Genomic DNA, 18,302 nt, shown 5'->3' on the forward strand with positions numbered 1-18,302 from the left:
AGTTGTGCAGCTGTTCTCAACTATACTATTGTCCTTTCTGAAAAGGCCATTGGAAATAGGGCCTTCCTCAAATTAGTAAAGTGTTAAATCCAAACATTTGGTTATGTATAGCAAACTCAAAGAAAACACCTTAGGAGAGATACTGAACCAGTCCAAACTAGAGATGGTCAATTATTTTGACTTGATGCAAATGTTATAATAATTTTATGCACATTCATGCACCTTAAAACGTAACCAATCAAATGCAGTACAACAGAGTAACCAAGCAACTTGGGGTGACCCAAACCACTAGGAATATATAAGCGGATAAAAGAGACCGAAAAGCCCTCCTACTAATAAGCAATGCATGGTGAAATCTGCCTTCTTAAAACAGAAGGAAATTTGCGATAAGTGAACATTTGTGGTTACCCACAATGCACCACTACTGAATATGCAAATTATCCCTTTTTGCTCCTGTAAGCAAGGCAAGCATCCAGAACCGCTGGTGTATAGCAAGCCTATAGCTTTAAATACTACACAGCCACACCAATCCCACATGTAGACAGCCTGTTTCGGGCTTTTGGCCCTCATTAGTACATGGTAGGGATTGATATGGCTGTATGGGATAGGGCTTGATTGTTTCGATTACAAGCCAGAAGGAGAAAGCTTCCGAGTCATGTGAATTGCGTGAACTCCAGATGACCCTGTCCACTGCTTTGGGTGCTGAAGTGTGGTGTGCAGGAGGATTCAGGTTTCCAAATTCATTCTCCCAAATTCAAAAAACAACACTATTGTTTGATATCCTTTTTTAACTTGTTGGTTCTTAGTCATTAGAATGTATTGTTCATTTTAATGTATGAATAAAAAGTGTTCATTTTTTTAAATTAACTATCTACAAGGGGTCTCAAAACATGTGAGCTTCTTATCACCTCATATTGCTCAGGACTTACTGGCAAATTCAATTGCTGGGTACACATGAGCCATGTCTGAGCATAAGAAGCATACCTCAGGCCCCCGTCATGCTACTGCAGAGGCACAAAGTTAGCGTGACAGCTAACAGACGATCCGAGCGGCCCGAGGGAGATGGTGAGGGAGCCCGTAGTGTGAACGAGCCCTTACTCCCTTCGTGTCAGGTACCTTTTTAACGCTTGGATGTCCCTGGAGAGGCCTTAGTACATCAATCGCTTTGAATCTATGACAAAATGTTAGCCAACATTCAGTGAACCAAATACCCACATAAATCAGCTCCTCTCACCTAATAAAGGGTAAAATCTGAAACTAATTAAAACCATTACTGTATAATTTAAATGCACAGAAACAACATAACATGTACTGTTATAGTAAAGCATGTTCAATGTTAAAGTGGTGTTAAATTCTGACATAATATTCAATAAAAATGTGTTTTCCTACTTTTTATAAACCATACAGTTATATTTGCTTTTGTGCACAAGTATTATTGTTCATTTAGAAGTGACGAGTTCCCAAAGTACAGTTTATTTGCTCTGAAAGCTGCCATTGCATTTTATTCATAGCTACAGTATTTATGTATTGTAATGGACCCAGTGAATTTTTCTGAGCTGTCTGCTGATCTGCACACTTAAGGCATGCCTGATTTATTCAAACGACAGGTCTGTTTTAAGGTTCGTATACACGTCCGATAAAGATCGTTCGTTACGAACGATTCGTGACGTTTACACAATATTCAAATTAGACCGAAAAGATCGTTCGTAATGAACGATTGTGTACACACGTGAACGATATAATATAAAGTACTGAACGACGAACTATAAAAAAATGCGTGCGCAAACGGAAGTGACGTTATGACAGGCAATAAGAACATGCTGTGATAACAAACGAAAAAAACGAAAAAAACGAAAAAAAACCACAGAGACACTCTGAGCCCCTATAGTGTATTAACTTCGCAATTCAGTCTAGAAGTAGATAAAAAACTACTCACAAGTGTGGGTTGCTGATAGGCAACCACTTAAGTACGCATGTGGGGAAGTCCCGTCCCCACTCGGTCTTTGGGATAGAAGGTCGCAGCTCCTTAGGAAAAAGTTTCTTACCACAAACTTGTGGCAAGAATAGCACTCCAGCTGAGTGGGATGCTATACATATACAGGAAAATTGTAGGAGGCGCCCTTGTTGTAGGTAGAACGTTGTTTGTACACAGTGCAGTGTATAATGGTTAAGTAAAACCGCCTACCTTATGAACCGACACTTCACTCAGTAGGGGTAACGAATAACATTTATTGGTAGAATGCACTCAGGACAACGCGTTTCACGGCATAAACCGCTTCATCAGGTCTATATATGGTGCTGGTCTTAGGAGTAAACGAACTGGGCGCCAAGCCGAACTGCGGCTGAGCGCTCCTAGATATAGTAATCCCTTTTCTGGTAGAGAGAGAATGGTAGAGCGGCGTGGACATGAGGGGGTGGGTTGTCCGCCCTGTGATACAATCGTGGATAGGTAGATAGGCCTGTCAATGTAGGCTGTCTCGTATCTCACGATTGTATCACAGGGCGGACAACCCACCCCCTCATGTCCACGCCGCTCTACCATTCTCTCTCTACCAGAAAAGGGATTACTATATCTAGGAGCGCTCAGCCGCAGTTCGGCTTGGCGCCCAGTTCGTTTACTCCTAAGACCAGCACCATATATAGACCTGATGAAGCGGTTTATGCCGTGAAACGCGTTGTCCTGAGTGCATTCTACCAATAAATGTTATTCGTTACCCCTACTGAGTGAAGTGTCGGTTCATAAGGTAGGCGGTTTTACTTAACCATTATACACTGCACTGTGTACAAACAACGTTCTACCTACAACAAGGGCGCCTCCTACAATTTTCCTGAATAAGAACATGCGTACTACTCCATAGATAATCATTATCGGACGATCTTTGTACACACTGCAACGATTGAACGATTATCTTTTGAAAAAATCCGCCGGGTTTGATCGGCCGGATTGAACGATCGTTATCGTCCAAAAAAACGATCGTTGGAAAATTTGGAGGGCACGATTATCGGTCTGATTGTCATTATCGTTCGTTTTCTAATGATCGTTATCGTACGTGTGTACTCAGCTTTATTCTGCCGACAGACTGTACACACAGGGAAACTGTCGCTAGAACGGCCGTCCCAAGGGTGGGTCTGACAACCCATCGTGCCTGAATCCGGGGTGCGTACGCGCTTTTAGAAGGAATTTCACAGCTGCCAGGGAATGTTTACATTCCTCTCTTGCTATAATTAAGTAGACACAAGATAATGTTGTCACCCATTCAAATTCGGATCTTACTGCAGATAGCATTCTATTGAAAAAGTAAGACCTGTGTTTAACTGTTTGAATGCTGTTCTGCTAAAAAAATTGTGGTAGTACATTATATGCTGTAAATAATCTTTTAGAAAACAGATAGACAAGCACCCAAATGGGGACAGACGTGTGCTTGAGTGGATAGACCCAATAGCCCTCAGTGATTAAAACGAAGTTCAACACGAAGAATCCACAGCACCACATCAGTGATGTATAGCTCTTTTATTGTTTAAAATGACAAAGAGATAGCCATAACAGCGACAGACGCTGTTACGGGCAAAGTCCTTTCTCAAGCTGTGAGAGAGAGCCTGACACAGCTTGAGGAAGGACTTTGTCCGAAACAGCGTCTGTCGCTGTTATGGCTATCTCTTTGTCATTTTAAACAATAAAAAAGCTATACATCACTGACGTGGTGCTGTGGATTCTTTGTGTTGTAAATAATCTTTTAGAGCAAAGAAGAAATGCTGGGTTTCATACTACTTTAAATGCTGTATCGATTATTATCTTTATAATAGAAAAACAAAATAAGGAGAGCAGCTGCATTAGATGGCTTTCATCTGATGTCAGTGTTACTATGGTGAGATCTCTGAAAATGTAATCATCTCTCTAATAAGTTACCGCTGGCACTGGACGTAATCTGTATTAACTCTGCATATATTCAAGATATTAAAATCAGCACTGATAATAACATCATAAAGTTCTAACAAGTGTGGAGTACTTGTATATTAGAGCTGAGGGCTTATGTGACAGATCTTATGCACACACACCATTAGTAGAGCAAGGGGATGGCAATGAGCAGATCTCTATACAAAGTACCCAGCATATTGGAGAGAGATTCTTCACTAGTGTTTTAAGACTGTTGTTAAACAAACCCCATGCACTCATCAGTTAAGTGATTGACTTACCATGGAGATATTGAAGGTATTGTGTTGGAGGCAGGAAAATTGAGCAAGCTTAAAGTGCACCAGAGATGACTATATACAAAAGATGTATACATACCTGGTGCTTCCTCCAGCCCCCTCCAGACCAATCGCTCCCATGCCATCTTCCTCCGCCTTTCCATTCTCCTGCTAGAGGCCACGTAAGTTTGGCCAGTCAGAGTCAGTCGGCGTAGGCTTAGTGCGGCTGCACGCAACCCCATCTCGCTCCTGCGGCTGGGAGTGTTTTGTGCCTGCGCAGTAGTACTTAAGGATCTTAACCTCCTTAGCGGTAATCCCGAGTCAGGCTCAGGACAGAAACAGAACAGGGTGGTAATCCCGTGCTTAAGTGAGTTATATGCAGGAGCTGCTTCAGACCTCTTTGAGGTATGTTTTTCTTCTAGTTTTTAGGGTTTAAAAGCCTGTGAAAATTTTTATGGCTTTTAGACCTTAAATCTGGAAATATTAATAACACCAGGGAAGTTAAGGAAGGGACCCGACCAGGGATTAATAATTGCTTGGGTCTGGTATAAAGCTGGCCATACGTCAAGTGATTCTGGCAGCCCATCAATGAGACAAATCTCTCTCTGTTCCAATCTGATCAGATAGAGATCGTTGGCTGCCATAAGCCGCAGGCCAATCCCCGATCAATTTCAGTTTACAATCTTTAGGGAATTGGCCTTGTGACAGCGTCTCACCACTCCCGGTCGCATACCCTCACATTTTTTATGTGCTCCCCCCCCCCCCCCCCCCAGTGCCCATGCATTAAGATACTTTATCTGTCCACTGTCCACTGAGCTCCCACATTGGCGCCCCAGGTGGCTGTCAGTGTTATAGCATATATATATATATATATATATATATATATGGGGTGTGCGTGTTTGGGACACAGCAGCGAACACTCCCAAGGTAAAGTATTTTAATGCATGGGCACTAGGGGAGCTGGGGAAGGGTGAGGGACAGTTCTGGGGGTTTCCTTGCTCGCTATATAGCATGCTGTTACTGCTGTGCACCAAAACAACTACATCAGCGTGAGCTTTCATAGCATGTCGGATTGATACAACCTATTTCGGTCCTAAAATGGTCGAATTGTTGATCAGGCATGCTTGTGGCGGCACTGATTTTCATATGATTCAGTAATAATTATTGAATTGGATGGTTGATCGGCCACCACTAAAATCACTAGATGTATATCCACCTTCAGTGACATCAGTGGATGGAGCAGGGACAACTTCAGTGATGGTCACAGATTGTGACAATATACCAAGATGATCTGCTGACTGTGGACATTTATTTTTCCTTACTATGTTCATTATTTCATAGTTAGTTGTTTGGGTTGAAAAAAGACATCCATCCATCTAGTTCAACCAGAAAATAAAATACAACACCAGCCTGTACCCCCACATATCGCTCGGGGGATCAGTCTTATTAGTCTGCCGACAGCTTGTACTCACGTGCTACTGTCGGCAGAACAACAGCCCCGCGAGAGGGTCTGATGGACCCGTTGTTTGTAAAAATACGGCGTGTGTACGCACCTTAACAAGGCTGGGTCCAATTAGCCCCAACAGGTAAAAAATCCTTCTGGACAGATTGCAATCAGATAAAATCCATGGATCAACACAACGGGGAATTACCTAGTAATTGTAGCCATGGATGTCTTTCAATGCAAGGAAAGCATCTAAGCCTCCTTAAACACAGATATAGAATTTGCTATAACTACTTTCTGTGGCAATACATTCCACATTTTAATCACTATCAGGGCGGGGCCGAGGCATAGGCTGGAGAGGCTCCAGCCTCAGGGCGCAGTGTAGGAGGGGGCGCACAATTCATTCAGCTGTCATTCCCAATAGTGTTTGAAGCAGAAAGAAATAAGAAAAGGGGATACATGACAGTGACTGCAATCCAGATAACTAGAGATTAAGGTGCTGGGGAGGTTGTGGGTCCTGTGGCCCTCTTAGTCTAATAGCAATCAGTGTTTGATGGCTGGGGTGGGAGGGATGGAGGGGCGCACTTTGCTGTCTCAGCCTTGGGTGCTGGAGGACCTCGTCCCGGCTCTGATCACTATTACTGTAGAGAACTCTTTCCTAAATCTATGGCTTAAACTATTTTCCTCCATGCGCAGATCATGACCCCTATTCCTTTGCAAAAGCCTAGGGACAAAAAGATTGTCTGCCAAGCTTGTATGTTACCTGTTAGAATGTAAGTATACTTGAATTCTAGGCCTCAGTAAGTATACTTGAATTCTAGGCCTCAGGTACTAAAGTCTAGTAAAGACTTGAGATGCAGGGTCTCTTTAAGCATAGTTTCTTGGAGAGAAATTATACAGTCATTTACAAGAAGCATGTTCCTCTAGAAGGACACATAATATGTTTTCAGGTCTAAATGTCCCGACATTGAGACTACGAAACGGTAAACAAAGCCGATATTTGGAAACATTGCATTCCGTGCATCTAGGGCATAAAGCACTGGTGCACTAGATGATGATGTGGGTCACATGCCCATGCTCGCCAATTGTAGGCTTGGGGGTATGGCTCGGGTGATGTCAGAATTTAACTCTTTGAGTTTGATGTTCATATAAAAGTAAGAGACGGGATGGCAGAAGGACTACTTTACTTCGTTTTCTGCATTCTATCCTGCTCTCTATGCTTCCTAGTTAGAATAATAGCTTCATGTCTGTATGCTGTAAATATATGTGATGTACATAGGACATAGGAAAGACTGTTTATACTCTGAAGAAATCAGCATGTAACAAAAGATGCCTGATTGCTGAATAAACCCCTTAAAGGTGAAGGTGGCTGTCTCCGCTCTATCTAATGAGTTGCTGGTGCCGGAGTAAAAGGTGTGCTGTGCTGTTGCCAATAGCAACCAACGTATAGATTCTTACATTACCCTCTGATGTTTTTATACATGTTAATTAGATCTGCTCTAAGGTGTCTCTTCTCCAGACTAAATAAGCCCAGTTTATCTAACCTTTCTTGGTAAGTGAGACCTTCCATCCCTCGTATCAATTTTGTTGCTCGTCTCTGTTCCTGCTCAAAAACTGCAATACCTTTCCTGTAATGTGGTGCCCAGAACTGAATTCCATATTCCAGATGTGACTTTACTAAAGAGCTAAACAGGGGCAATATTATGCTAGCATCTCGAGTTTTTATTTCCCTTTTAATGAATCCCAAAATTGTATTTAGTTTAGCTGCAGCGGCTTGGCATTAAATAGGATTATTTAACTTGTTGTCGATGAGTGCTCCTCCTAAATCCTTCTCCAAGTTTGATGTCCCCCATCTGTATCCCGTTTATTTTGTATGGCGCTAGACCGTTGGTACGCCCAAAATGCATGACTTTACAGTTTTTCAACATAGAATTTCATCTGCCATTCATGTGCCTATATAGCCATGCTATCCACATCCTTTTGTCACTTTCTTCCTGAGAGTTGATGATTTTGCACAATTTTGTATCATCTGCAAAATAGCAACATTTCTTTCTACTGCATCTACTAGGTCATTATTAAATAAATTGAAGAGTACTGGACCCAATACTGACCCCTGTGGGACCCCACTGCCAACAGTAACCCATTTTGAGTATGATCCATTGACCACTGATGTCAGTGTTTTTTGTTTAGTTTAATGGCCTTTCCCTCCTTGACGTTTCCCCAAGATAAGCCTTTGGTAGCAGAGAAAATAAATCGATGCGTCTGTATATATCATTTACAAAATCCTTATCTTGTGGACTTTGCTATTTAGTCTGTAATAAAATATATTTAGTTTGAAGATATACATCCCATCTTTGTAGATTTATTTTGTTCTCCATAAACCTTGATAAAGATTAGCAGTGCATGACAAGTCAGATAATGTAATCGTACATCACCAGAAATAATCTATCAAACAGTCGTCATCAGCTATTTCAGAGAAATTAAATAGCTAAATACTGTAGAAAACTGTATTTTTCAGAAAATTTTAAAGGGACAATGCCAGTTGCTGGGCTGTCATGCTGGGTTTTTGGCTTTAATTGTTCTTTAATTCACACATCTGCAACAAGCATGCAGCAACTGGAGTTGGACCAGAGTCAAACATCTGATCTGCATGCTCATTCTAAGCTAGTGACTTCAAGCATTAGAGGCAGAGGATCAGCACAGAAGACAGGCAACTGGCATTGTTTATTAGAGAATGATAGCAACCTCTTTAACCCTCTCACTTCAGGTTCTCTTTAAAAGCAGCCCCTCGTCAAAAAATGCAAATTAATCCCCATTTTATCTGTTTTATGCAACCCTCAAGTTAAATGTCTCTGTAGTGAACCTTGTCTGCATTGCCATCCCGCATCCTCCGCCTCTGCCATGATATAGAACTTATTCTGCAAACCATGACGACTAGGGATGGGAAATGAGGCACTGATAATTCTTAATACATAATGTTATGCACGCTTATGAAGTTTGGTAAGGTCCAATCAAATGCAACAAATATATATTGGGTAACTGACTAAAAGGTAATTTGCATAATTCTTTAGAAGTGCTTTGTGACGCCGGGCGACGCCCAGTCGGCCAAAACGCGATTGCGGTCGGTTAGCGACACAAATCGTTAAACCAAGATTTGATGTGTAGTATCCCTCTGCCTAGGAACAGCTGGGGGATTTGTCTTAGCTGAGTAAAAGCCTGGGGGGAGGTGTTAATTAGCTTGGACATATTCCCTGTGGAAGGCACAATTCCCCTTTCTGTTCTGGGAACCAGGTGACACCTAGATGTTAATTAGCCAGCAGAGAACTCACTCTGCCCTTTTGGGAAAGACAGGATGAGCTCCCAGCAGGGGGCTATTCAAAAATCTGCTCTGCTCAGACCGGCCGGAGCCATATAAGAAAGCATGGAGTTTAGGATTTTGAGCATGTTTAAGCAATACCGTTCAGGTGAGAAATGTGGAAGTTATATCATTCTGCTGGTCCGGATCTTGTGAGTGTTTTGATATTAAATTTGGGCCACTGGCATGCAAACATGCCCAAGTTTGATATCATATTAATCGGTAGGTTCTGGGGATCGAGAATATGTAATTATTATTTGTGTGCCAGCCGCGCAGGTCTGCCTAGGGAACATGTCAGGATTATGAGGTTGCTAAAGCCCCTGCCCCAGATGTGATTACCATAGTCCGGCCTGGGGGCCGACTCTGGAAGCCCGCCTCTGAACTCAGCTCCATTAAAAGTGAATGAGCTGCCTGGGAAAGGGATTCCTCCCTTTACCATCTTCATGAACACACGGCCACCTTGAGGAACAAGTGGTGGCCATCTTGCCGGAGCTGAAACAAAGGACATCCTCCATCTTGTTTGGATTTTAACCCTTGCTGAACTTTGAATCTATCTCTGGAACAAAGAACTTTAAGAACTTGAAACCGTTTTGCTTGGACTTGATGATTTTCCCACAAAAGGACATATTTCCACAAACCATAAGTATTTTCTCCCTTTTTATTTCATACTGGCTATTACTGTTTTAATAATTGTTGATTTTAATAATTGTCTGTATATATTAATTATTTATATTGCCGTGAATAAACGACTTTATCTAAGTCATTCACTGTCCGCTACCCTGCTTATCAGCACACACAGAACTGATCCCAGGTCTCTGAAGAGACGCTACTGTTTGTTTGTTGTTGGCTAGACAGAATACCGTGTGTTTAACCGTTTTATTCGCAGGACTAGTCAATCAGTGGGCTCCTCGGTCCCATGGTAACCGCGGTGGTGGCAGATACCCTGAACCAGTGTGTGAAGTTGTAAATACCCGTATCTCACAGGCTCCCTTCAGGTTTGTCTGCGGCTAATTCTTAGCGGTTCCTGCGCATTGACTGCGACCAGAGTTCGCACGATCTGTGCGCTGGCACCGTTTAGAAGGCCAATTGCGGTCAGCCACCAGGGCTCTTGTGACATGCTTCTTTCCTGACAATCAAAAAAACTAATAGCAAGACAGGATAGCTGACGTGTTTCAGACCACACTGGTCCTTATGCTGAATACACGCGGTTCGTTCCCGCATCGAATGCGCTGCTCGATTCCCGACGAATCGATTATTCCCGAACATTTCTGAGCGCATTTCGATGATTTTTAGGTCGATTGCCATGTAAAGTATGGCAAATCGACCTAACAATCCATCGAAATGCGAATCGGACATGTCGGAAATAAACGAATCGACGGGAATCGAGCGGCGCATCGATGGGAATCGAGTGCGGGAACGAACCGTGTGTATCCAGCATTAGTCATAGCAAACATCTAATACACATAAGCTTTATTTTATACGCTCTGACCACACCCAAGGGGTGGGAATAATACCCACTTGGGCAAGAAAATGGGCAGGGTAAGGTAGATAAGTGTCCATAGCAGAACACAAACAAACAATGGCCTCAATTCACTAAGCGTATCTCCTGTCTTTAATAACGTTTCTAGAGCGGTCACCATGGTGATGAGGCATGTCGTATACAGGAAACAATTTACCTCAGGCAAACCTAAAGTTAACTCTTCTGTCTTTAAGTTAACTCTTCAATCCTTAAAATAACTCCAGAGTTAAAGGCAGGCTGTTTATTAACTGTGTGTGAAAATAACTACAAAGGATGTAAATTAACTACAGAGGAGGTAACTTAAGGAATGAAGAGATAAGATAACTCTCTTACTGTGTGGAGGTAAGTTTTCTCTTGCCTTATTATCTCCAGCATGATCTTAGTGAATTGAGGCCAATGTCATATACAGTACAACAGAACTAATAGGGTTGTCTTATAAAAATGAAATCATTGTTAAAAATAATAATACCGAAGATAAGACTCATTAAAGATAAAATACTTAGACTTCAGGCATTGGCTATCACTAAGCAATTTGGCAATTGTGATTTTCATTCTGGTAATGCAATCGCAACACCGCAATGTGAATGCTCCCATAGGGAGATACTGCATTAGCAGTTTGCCATTAGTCGCAATCATCCCCTAATCACCCCCCTACCTCTGGTGTGAAACAAGCCCATAACTTTAGACTAAGGGCCTGTTTACACTAGCGAATGGGAGCTGAAGGGATGCGATGGGTCTATGCATCAGTTTTGCTCCCATTCATGTCACTTCTGCATCAGGAGATGCGGAAGTGTATAGGAGGAGACGGCGGTGGATGCGGCTGTGCGAGAATCTGGAGCATGCTGCAGATTCTCCGATCACTCCGCACCACTCCACATAACTAGCAGGCAAATGAGGCAATGGAAACTGTTCAATTGCCGTGCATTGGTTACAGTACAGCCACGGTGCGATGCATGTAAGTATCCGCATCGCACCGCGTGTATTGGAAACGGGCCCTTAACCTCTTTTTCCACAGGCAGCTGATGGTGTTGAATTCCCTGCCCCATCCCCCCCAGCTGTGTAGATTATTGCAGGCTTACCTGTCCGCTAATACAACTCCTCCAGTGTTCCACATCTTTCTCCAACTCCGCCAGCGCTGGCGATAAAGAGAAGACATGGGACCCGCGAGCAGACATGCCAGCGAACGGGTGAGCCATTACATGGGGACAGGGGCAGCACTACCATTGAGGCAAAAGGAGCATTTTCCTTAGGGTCCCTGAGTGCTGTTGGTCTCCCCCTGACTTTTGCTCCCTGGGGCCCCTGCAAAGTTTTTTCATGATAGCAACTCACCTGTCCCGGGCACACTGCTTCGTCCATGTTCCCCGTCTTTATCCTGGCTGGCTGCACCTTCTCCATGACCTGTTGCATCAAGTGCCGAGTCACTGAAAAGAAGCAGCCAACAGGTATCAGGAGGGCCCCATTGTAGCTTGAACTGGTCCTGCATGGGAAGACACTGGCTGGTTGTCCGCAGTCCTTGTGAAAGTCGAACACCACTACCGCCATACCAGAAATAAATAAAGACAACTATCAGGGGCCACGTTGTGGCATCAATCTCTGCTAGATTGAATTATTATAATTGAATCTGTGCAATAAGTAATGTATGGGCACCTTAAAGTGTACCAGAGCTGAATAAAAGAAAAAGTTTTATACATACCTGAGGCTTCCTCCAGCCCCATCCGCTCGGATCGCTCCCACCCCACCGTCCTCTGCTGTCTGCAGCTCTGGTCTGGTAGCTTCTGTCAGTCGCGGCTATTCTACGCAGGACAAGTGTGCCGTCTACGTATCTCTCCAGCGGCTGCTGGAGAGATGCGCAAAGAGCGCACTTCTCTTACGTTAGACTGGCTCTGTCTGACAGAAGTAACGGGACCCGGTACCAGAGCTGCAGACAGCAGAGGACGGTGGGGTGGGAGCGATCCGAGTGGATGGGGCTGGAGGAAGCTCTGGTTTCCTTTAACAGAGGTATTCCTTGAGAATATCTATGGTTTTGACAAAATTTTAGGAAAATCGGCAGCATATTTCGCTCATCTCTAGTGACTTTCAAATTCTGCTAACAGACGTGGCATAAATCTCTGTCAGTGTTCACAGTGGGCCCACGATCTCCACCAGCGGCTACAGACAGTATTTGCCTCGTGATACTGTATCTACATGCACTGGAATATGCAGAAACACATATGCAGACACACAGAATGAAGTCAATAAATTATTGTTTTTGAAGCCTGGAAAATCTGCTGCAACTATAATTTATGGTGCAGCAATTGGAAGAGTTTGTCCTCTGCCAGCAGCCTCAGTGGCTCCTTAATGTTTGCCAGCAGTTGCAGGTGCCCCCAGTCTCTGCCAGCAATCAAACTGCAAAAGTCATTAACTGTTTGCACAATAACACAGAGAGAGTCACTGCACACCAGGAGCTCAAACGTAGTCAGTTCAGAATATGGCTACTGTCCCTACAGCTAACTAAAAGCCTGAGGTATTAGTTTGTATAAGGTCTATTTCACACAGGACACTGAAGACGGTGAATTTACCACCTGTCAGCTGCTCCCATGAACCAGCCAGGTGCTTGCTAGCGCCCAGTACAGGCGGTGAGGAGGTGTCCCTATGGAGCAATAGCTAAACAAGGCTGGGTACTACTACCACCAAGTGCTGACACACAGGGCTGGTTCAAGCAACAATGGGGCCCCAGGGCAAAATAAACCTGGGGGGCCCCCCAACAGATACCCCGGAACAAAAATCGGCATTAAGGGACCTTTTTTGCAGCTGGTATAGTCAGGGTGTGAAGCCCCAATCGGTCGGATCTTCATACAGCCATATTGCGGCTGTATAGCGATCCCTGGCCAAAGCGTTGCGGCTGCGTATGGACCCCCTGGAAACCCCATCAGGAAATGTATTGCTCTTTCTTTTGATACATGTAAAATGACACTACCGACCGTTAGGTTTGCTACTAAAAGTGATATATACCGCATTTAAAAGTATACTTTTTTCCTTCAAAACTTTAAAATCGATTTTCTCAAAAACTATAAGGTCTTTTTGAAAAATTGTTTTTTCCTCTTATTCCCAATGATCTCTTTAACATATCTTGCAAATTTAGGGTTTCTAGCATTTAAGTTGGACTTGCTATTAACCATTAAAGTCGGCAGGTTTTTAAATGTGTATTTTTTTTCCTTTGAAACTTTAAAATCAGTTTTTTCAAAAACTATAAGGTTGATTTGAATTTTTTTTCCTCTTGTAGTCACTGGGGGCCCCTACAAGCTCTGGTGCCCTGGGGCAATTGCCCCCTTTACCTCTATGGTAGCGCCGGCCCTGCTGACACATGTGGTGTTGCAAATGCTGCCATTCGGCTGAAACTTAATAGCACCTGAATGGCGTTTGTGGCCAGCAGCCTGGAATCTGAACTGCTCGTGAAGGTGGCCACAATATGCATAGTCACATATACTGTACCACGAAGAGGCTCCTCTGGACTTGAATGGCTCCTAACACTGGCCCTGTTACAATCATAAAGCTACAAGCTAGAATACACTAAACTTTTAAAGAGGAACTGTAGTAAAAATAACATAATTAATAAAATTGCTATTTTTTTTTTACAAATTTCCTTTTACCCATTGTAAAATCTTTCCTTAAAGCGGATATCCAGCCAGCCTGAAGACAAATTTGCACAAGCCCTCCTGTAATGCTGGGAATATACGGCTCGATTTTCAGTCATTTAGATGGCTCAATTGATTATTTCCGATCTCCCGCCCAATCGATTCCGCGCTCGATTTTGCATGGGGAACAATGGGAAAAGATAAGAAAAACGAATGGAAGATAAGAGAATCGGGCGGGAGAATCGAGCCTCAAAAACGTACTGTGTATTAAAGGGCTTAAGGCAAAGTTATAATTATCTGCGCTGTTTTGTCGTCCCTGAAGCTCCTGAATCCGCTGGTTTTCAGCACGTAGCCCCACCCCCTGAAAAAACAACATTCTGTTTTTTTTCTATCTCAATAGAAGTTTTCAGGCTGGATATCCACTTTAACCCGATTTACATTCTGAAATTTATTGCAGATGGTGACATCTTTAGTCTCTGCGGAGTGTTTGTTTCTGAGAGTTCTATGCACAAAGGGAGATACTGCTTGCTTGGCAGTTGGAAATAGATTCACAGACAGGAATCTGTCAGGACCAGGCCCCATACATCACACTGTGGGAGGTGTTTTACCACAATATAAGATCTATTTGACAAAAGGTAAAGATTTCTCATGGGAAAGGGACTATTGGCTAGTGTTTGGGATGAAGTTCAATCCTAGGTTAGGAGCACTTATCATAAAGCTCCTCTCCTAAGGCAAGATAGTCTATCAAAAGAGATCTCACAAGGGAGCAAATACAAGTATATACCTCACTCACACCATTCATGCACCAACATAAAGCTGTATTGCTGCTCCCAAAGGACTAAGGGAGAGCGCCAACTTTAAAGCGTTATTGTCACCACAAAAATCTAATTTCAACAGCAACTGGTCTGAGTGTATTTAGTGATAAAGATGCTAATCATGCATTCAAAACTTACAAAACGTTTTCTGCTGTTATGGTTTGTAGTTATCACATACTTTAGAAGCACTGGCCCTAATGTCAAACATTGCCAAAGAGTTGAATGATGGGAGTTCTTTTTATCTATAATGTATTCCTCCTCTTCCATTTATTTCCCTATCTAGCTGCTTATCAGAAACACCCTCTGATTACTTGTGTTTACAAGTAAGGCTGAGGCGACTCAGTGATTGGAGGATAAGACAGAGCGGTTGTTAGTATACACCTCAGTGGAATTGTCTGAAGACTGTGGGTGGAGAGCAGCTAATGAATACACAATGAGCAAGAGAAGGGAGGGGGGAAAACAAGAGTCAGGGAGGATATGATGTCGCATTAGCTTGGCAAGATGGCCACAGTCTAGAATAGGATTTTCTGCTTTTCCTTTATAAAATATGCAGGAATCATTATGTAGATAGCACAATACATCTGTTATGTAAGTAGAAGTAGTATTTATCTACTTACATATGTGTTTTTTATTTCTAGGTTAGCATGGGTGTCACTTGTTCTTTAACCTTTTGCTGCAATTACTTTTAATTAGCTGTAGGATCAGTAGTACCTTAATCTCCCTGGCGTTCAATTTCCCCAGAATTTCTGGGCATAAAGGGTTTTTCATAACTTTTTTTCCTGTAACTTGCCAAAATGTGTCAAGCAAGTGTCTAGTATACAGTGGAGGAGAATGTTGACGTGTATGCACGTCAATAATGTTTGCAGAATTTTTTGTATTGTTGTGCATAGCCGTCAATACCACAAGGGAGGTTAAATTGACTACATTTGTGCAGTGAGTCTATGTGTGTGAGGGTAATCACTTTTACAGTTTGATATTTGGCCACACCCCCTTTACCACCTCCAACTTATCTAAACTTATTTAAGTGTCCCCAACTGGGAGATGAACTTTTGAGATGTCTTATGCACCTTGTGGGCAGGAATAAATCTGGTGCACTCTTTCTCTTAGTGCTGTAACTGTTTCCCTCTGTATACTAGTGTGCATATGATGCAAGTGAAGTATGTTTGCATCCTTGTTTCTGATGCCACCCCTTAAAAGGAACTTCATTCTATGTGCTCTTTGCCTGGATAGTTTACCGGTTAATCATTTAGCAGCCAAATGTTATAGAGGCTTGAAAGTGCTCAGGTCAATTTATTTTAGCACTTTTTTTATTTATTTGTTACATTTTCTTGCTTATAATTAGTACTGCTGTAATGTGTATTTATAGCCACTCGTCACTAGGTGGCAGCGTGAGACAAAAATAGAGGACTGCTGCTTTCAGTTTCTATAGTTTCTGGTAGCAGAGAAACATCAAAGCATTCCAAGAATTTACAGCACAACAATTTATGCTGACTGAGGTCAAAAGCAGTGCACTTATCTCAAATGAAATAACTCTATTGCAGCTGATAATGAGTTAAGGGCACTGCCTCTGAAATGGGAGACCAGAGTTCGAATCTCGGCTCTTCCTATTCAGTAAGCCAGTGCCTATTTAGCAAGAAGCCCTTGGGCAAAACTCCCTAACACTGAAGGATGGTCTACTGAGCGCACCTTTAGTGCCTGCAGCTCTCAAGCGTCTGTCAGGAGAACAGCATTATACAAATTTTAGAATTATTATTATTATAGTCTATAAATAGGTTGATGAGTAGTATACTTGCTTGCTGCATTATGCATTTTACACCGCGAGTGTCAGGACACATAAGAAAACAGAGAAACCTCTATTTGATTTATGAAACTACACAGAATCGTGTATGTTTTCTGTAAACTAATACCCCGGACTTGAAATTAGCAGTATGGGCAGTAGTTGTATAGGAATTCATTGATTGAGCTTGACACTTTTCTGACCACCCAACTACTGCTTCATCTCTCCCGAGTGACAAAACTTCCAGGGGGAAGACTGCAAAATATCTTCTGGAACAAGTTGTTCATCTAATTGATGGAGGCAATGCATTGCACAAAAAGAGGAGCGTTGCCTTGGTAGCGTGATGTTGTCGCTGTTCACAGCTCTAATTCTATAACAAGCATTTGTTGTGTGCTAATTGCTATTCTAATGTTATAAGATTGTTATTTAAAAATAGTACTCACATGAACCTGAGCTCAGACTCCCGTCTCACCAAGACTTCCCGAAGCCTCTGGATTTTAGTCATTTCAAGTTCAATTTCCTCCGGCGTCATGGTTGTTTCAGCCATCGAAACAATGTCAAGCTGATCTAAACATACAAACAAAAGAATTACTTTTGTAATAAGTCACTTCAATATTCAACTTTTGTTAAGTGACAACCACTATAAAGTGTTGGCCTGCTGACTTGTTGACTGGTGTTGTACATCATTTTTATGCATTTAACGACAACATTATGATTTAATATACTGTTCAGTATACAGACTAAGGTTTTCACAGTAAAAATTAAAATGAAATAAAACTTCTTTGATTATTCCTTTATTTAATGTCCAACTAAGCCCAAATGGAACTAGGCATATTCTCCAAGCAGTCATGTTAACAGTTGTAAGTTGTAACTGTTACCTTTAGAACTGAATATTTCAAACTGAAAAACCCATTGTGCAATGGTGAGTGCCTGCAACTGTGCCCCTGTCAAAATACCTTAAAGAGGAACTTTAACATTGGATGAAACTTTATACCAATCAGTAGCCTATACCCCATTCTAGATTGGAAATGTTTACCTTTTCACTAATAGTTAATCAGGGATGTCTATGAGGCTGACCTAGCCATTACTGTGGATTTCCTGTCTGTGAACTTTAAGGCTGGTTTCAGACTGCAAACAAGCGTCAGCAATACGGTGTGCCGCGTCCGACGCACCACACCGCCAAAAACAGGCCTTCAGGGAACACCGCCCTATTGACCACCGGCCAAGCAGGAAGTGATGCGCGTATTGCGCGCTTGCCATCACTTCCTGCTTCAGGTATGTAGAAGCATATTGTTAAAATACGCTTCCGTGCATGCGTGCCATGATGTCGCGACACCAACGTGTTTAAACGCGTCGCCATAGACTAACATGACTTTAGGGACGATGCAGATCGCAGCAAGTCGACGCAGCACCACAGTGGTTACGTAGTTTTGGACCAGCACTGGGAATGTGTGCAAAAACATCACTTCTGTCACGTCCCGTCTTCATAAAGAATAAAAGCCATGCTGAGGGCCCCCTGATGAGTGCGCATGCACGAAACGCGTAGGGCGGAGCTACAGGCACAGGAGAGTCGGTGTGGAGGGTTTCGCT

The 18,302-nt window shown here is 42.7% G+C and overlaps 1 protein-coding gene across 1 annotated transcript in view; it reads right to left on the minus strand.

The window, feature by feature from the left end:
* BMERB1 (bMERB domain containing 1) overlaps positions 1 to 18,302 on the minus strand; it is a 260,126-nt gene that overhangs the window by 60,524 nt on the left and 181,300 nt on the right. The window contains exon 2 of the mRNA XM_068244775.1: positions 17,156 to 17,279. Coding sequence (XP_068100876.1) covers positions 17,156 to 17,279 — 124 coding nt within the window. The remainder of the gene's footprint in view (positions 1 to 17,155; positions 17,280 to 18,302) is intronic.

Source organism: Hyperolius riggenbachi, chromosome 7 (genome assembly GCF_040937935.1).
Source record: "Hyperolius riggenbachi isolate aHypRig1 chromosome 7, aHypRig1.pri, whole genome shotgun sequence".
In the NCBI taxonomy this organism is placed as follows: Eukaryota; Metazoa; Chordata; class Amphibia; order Anura; family Hyperoliidae; genus Hyperolius; species Hyperolius riggenbachi.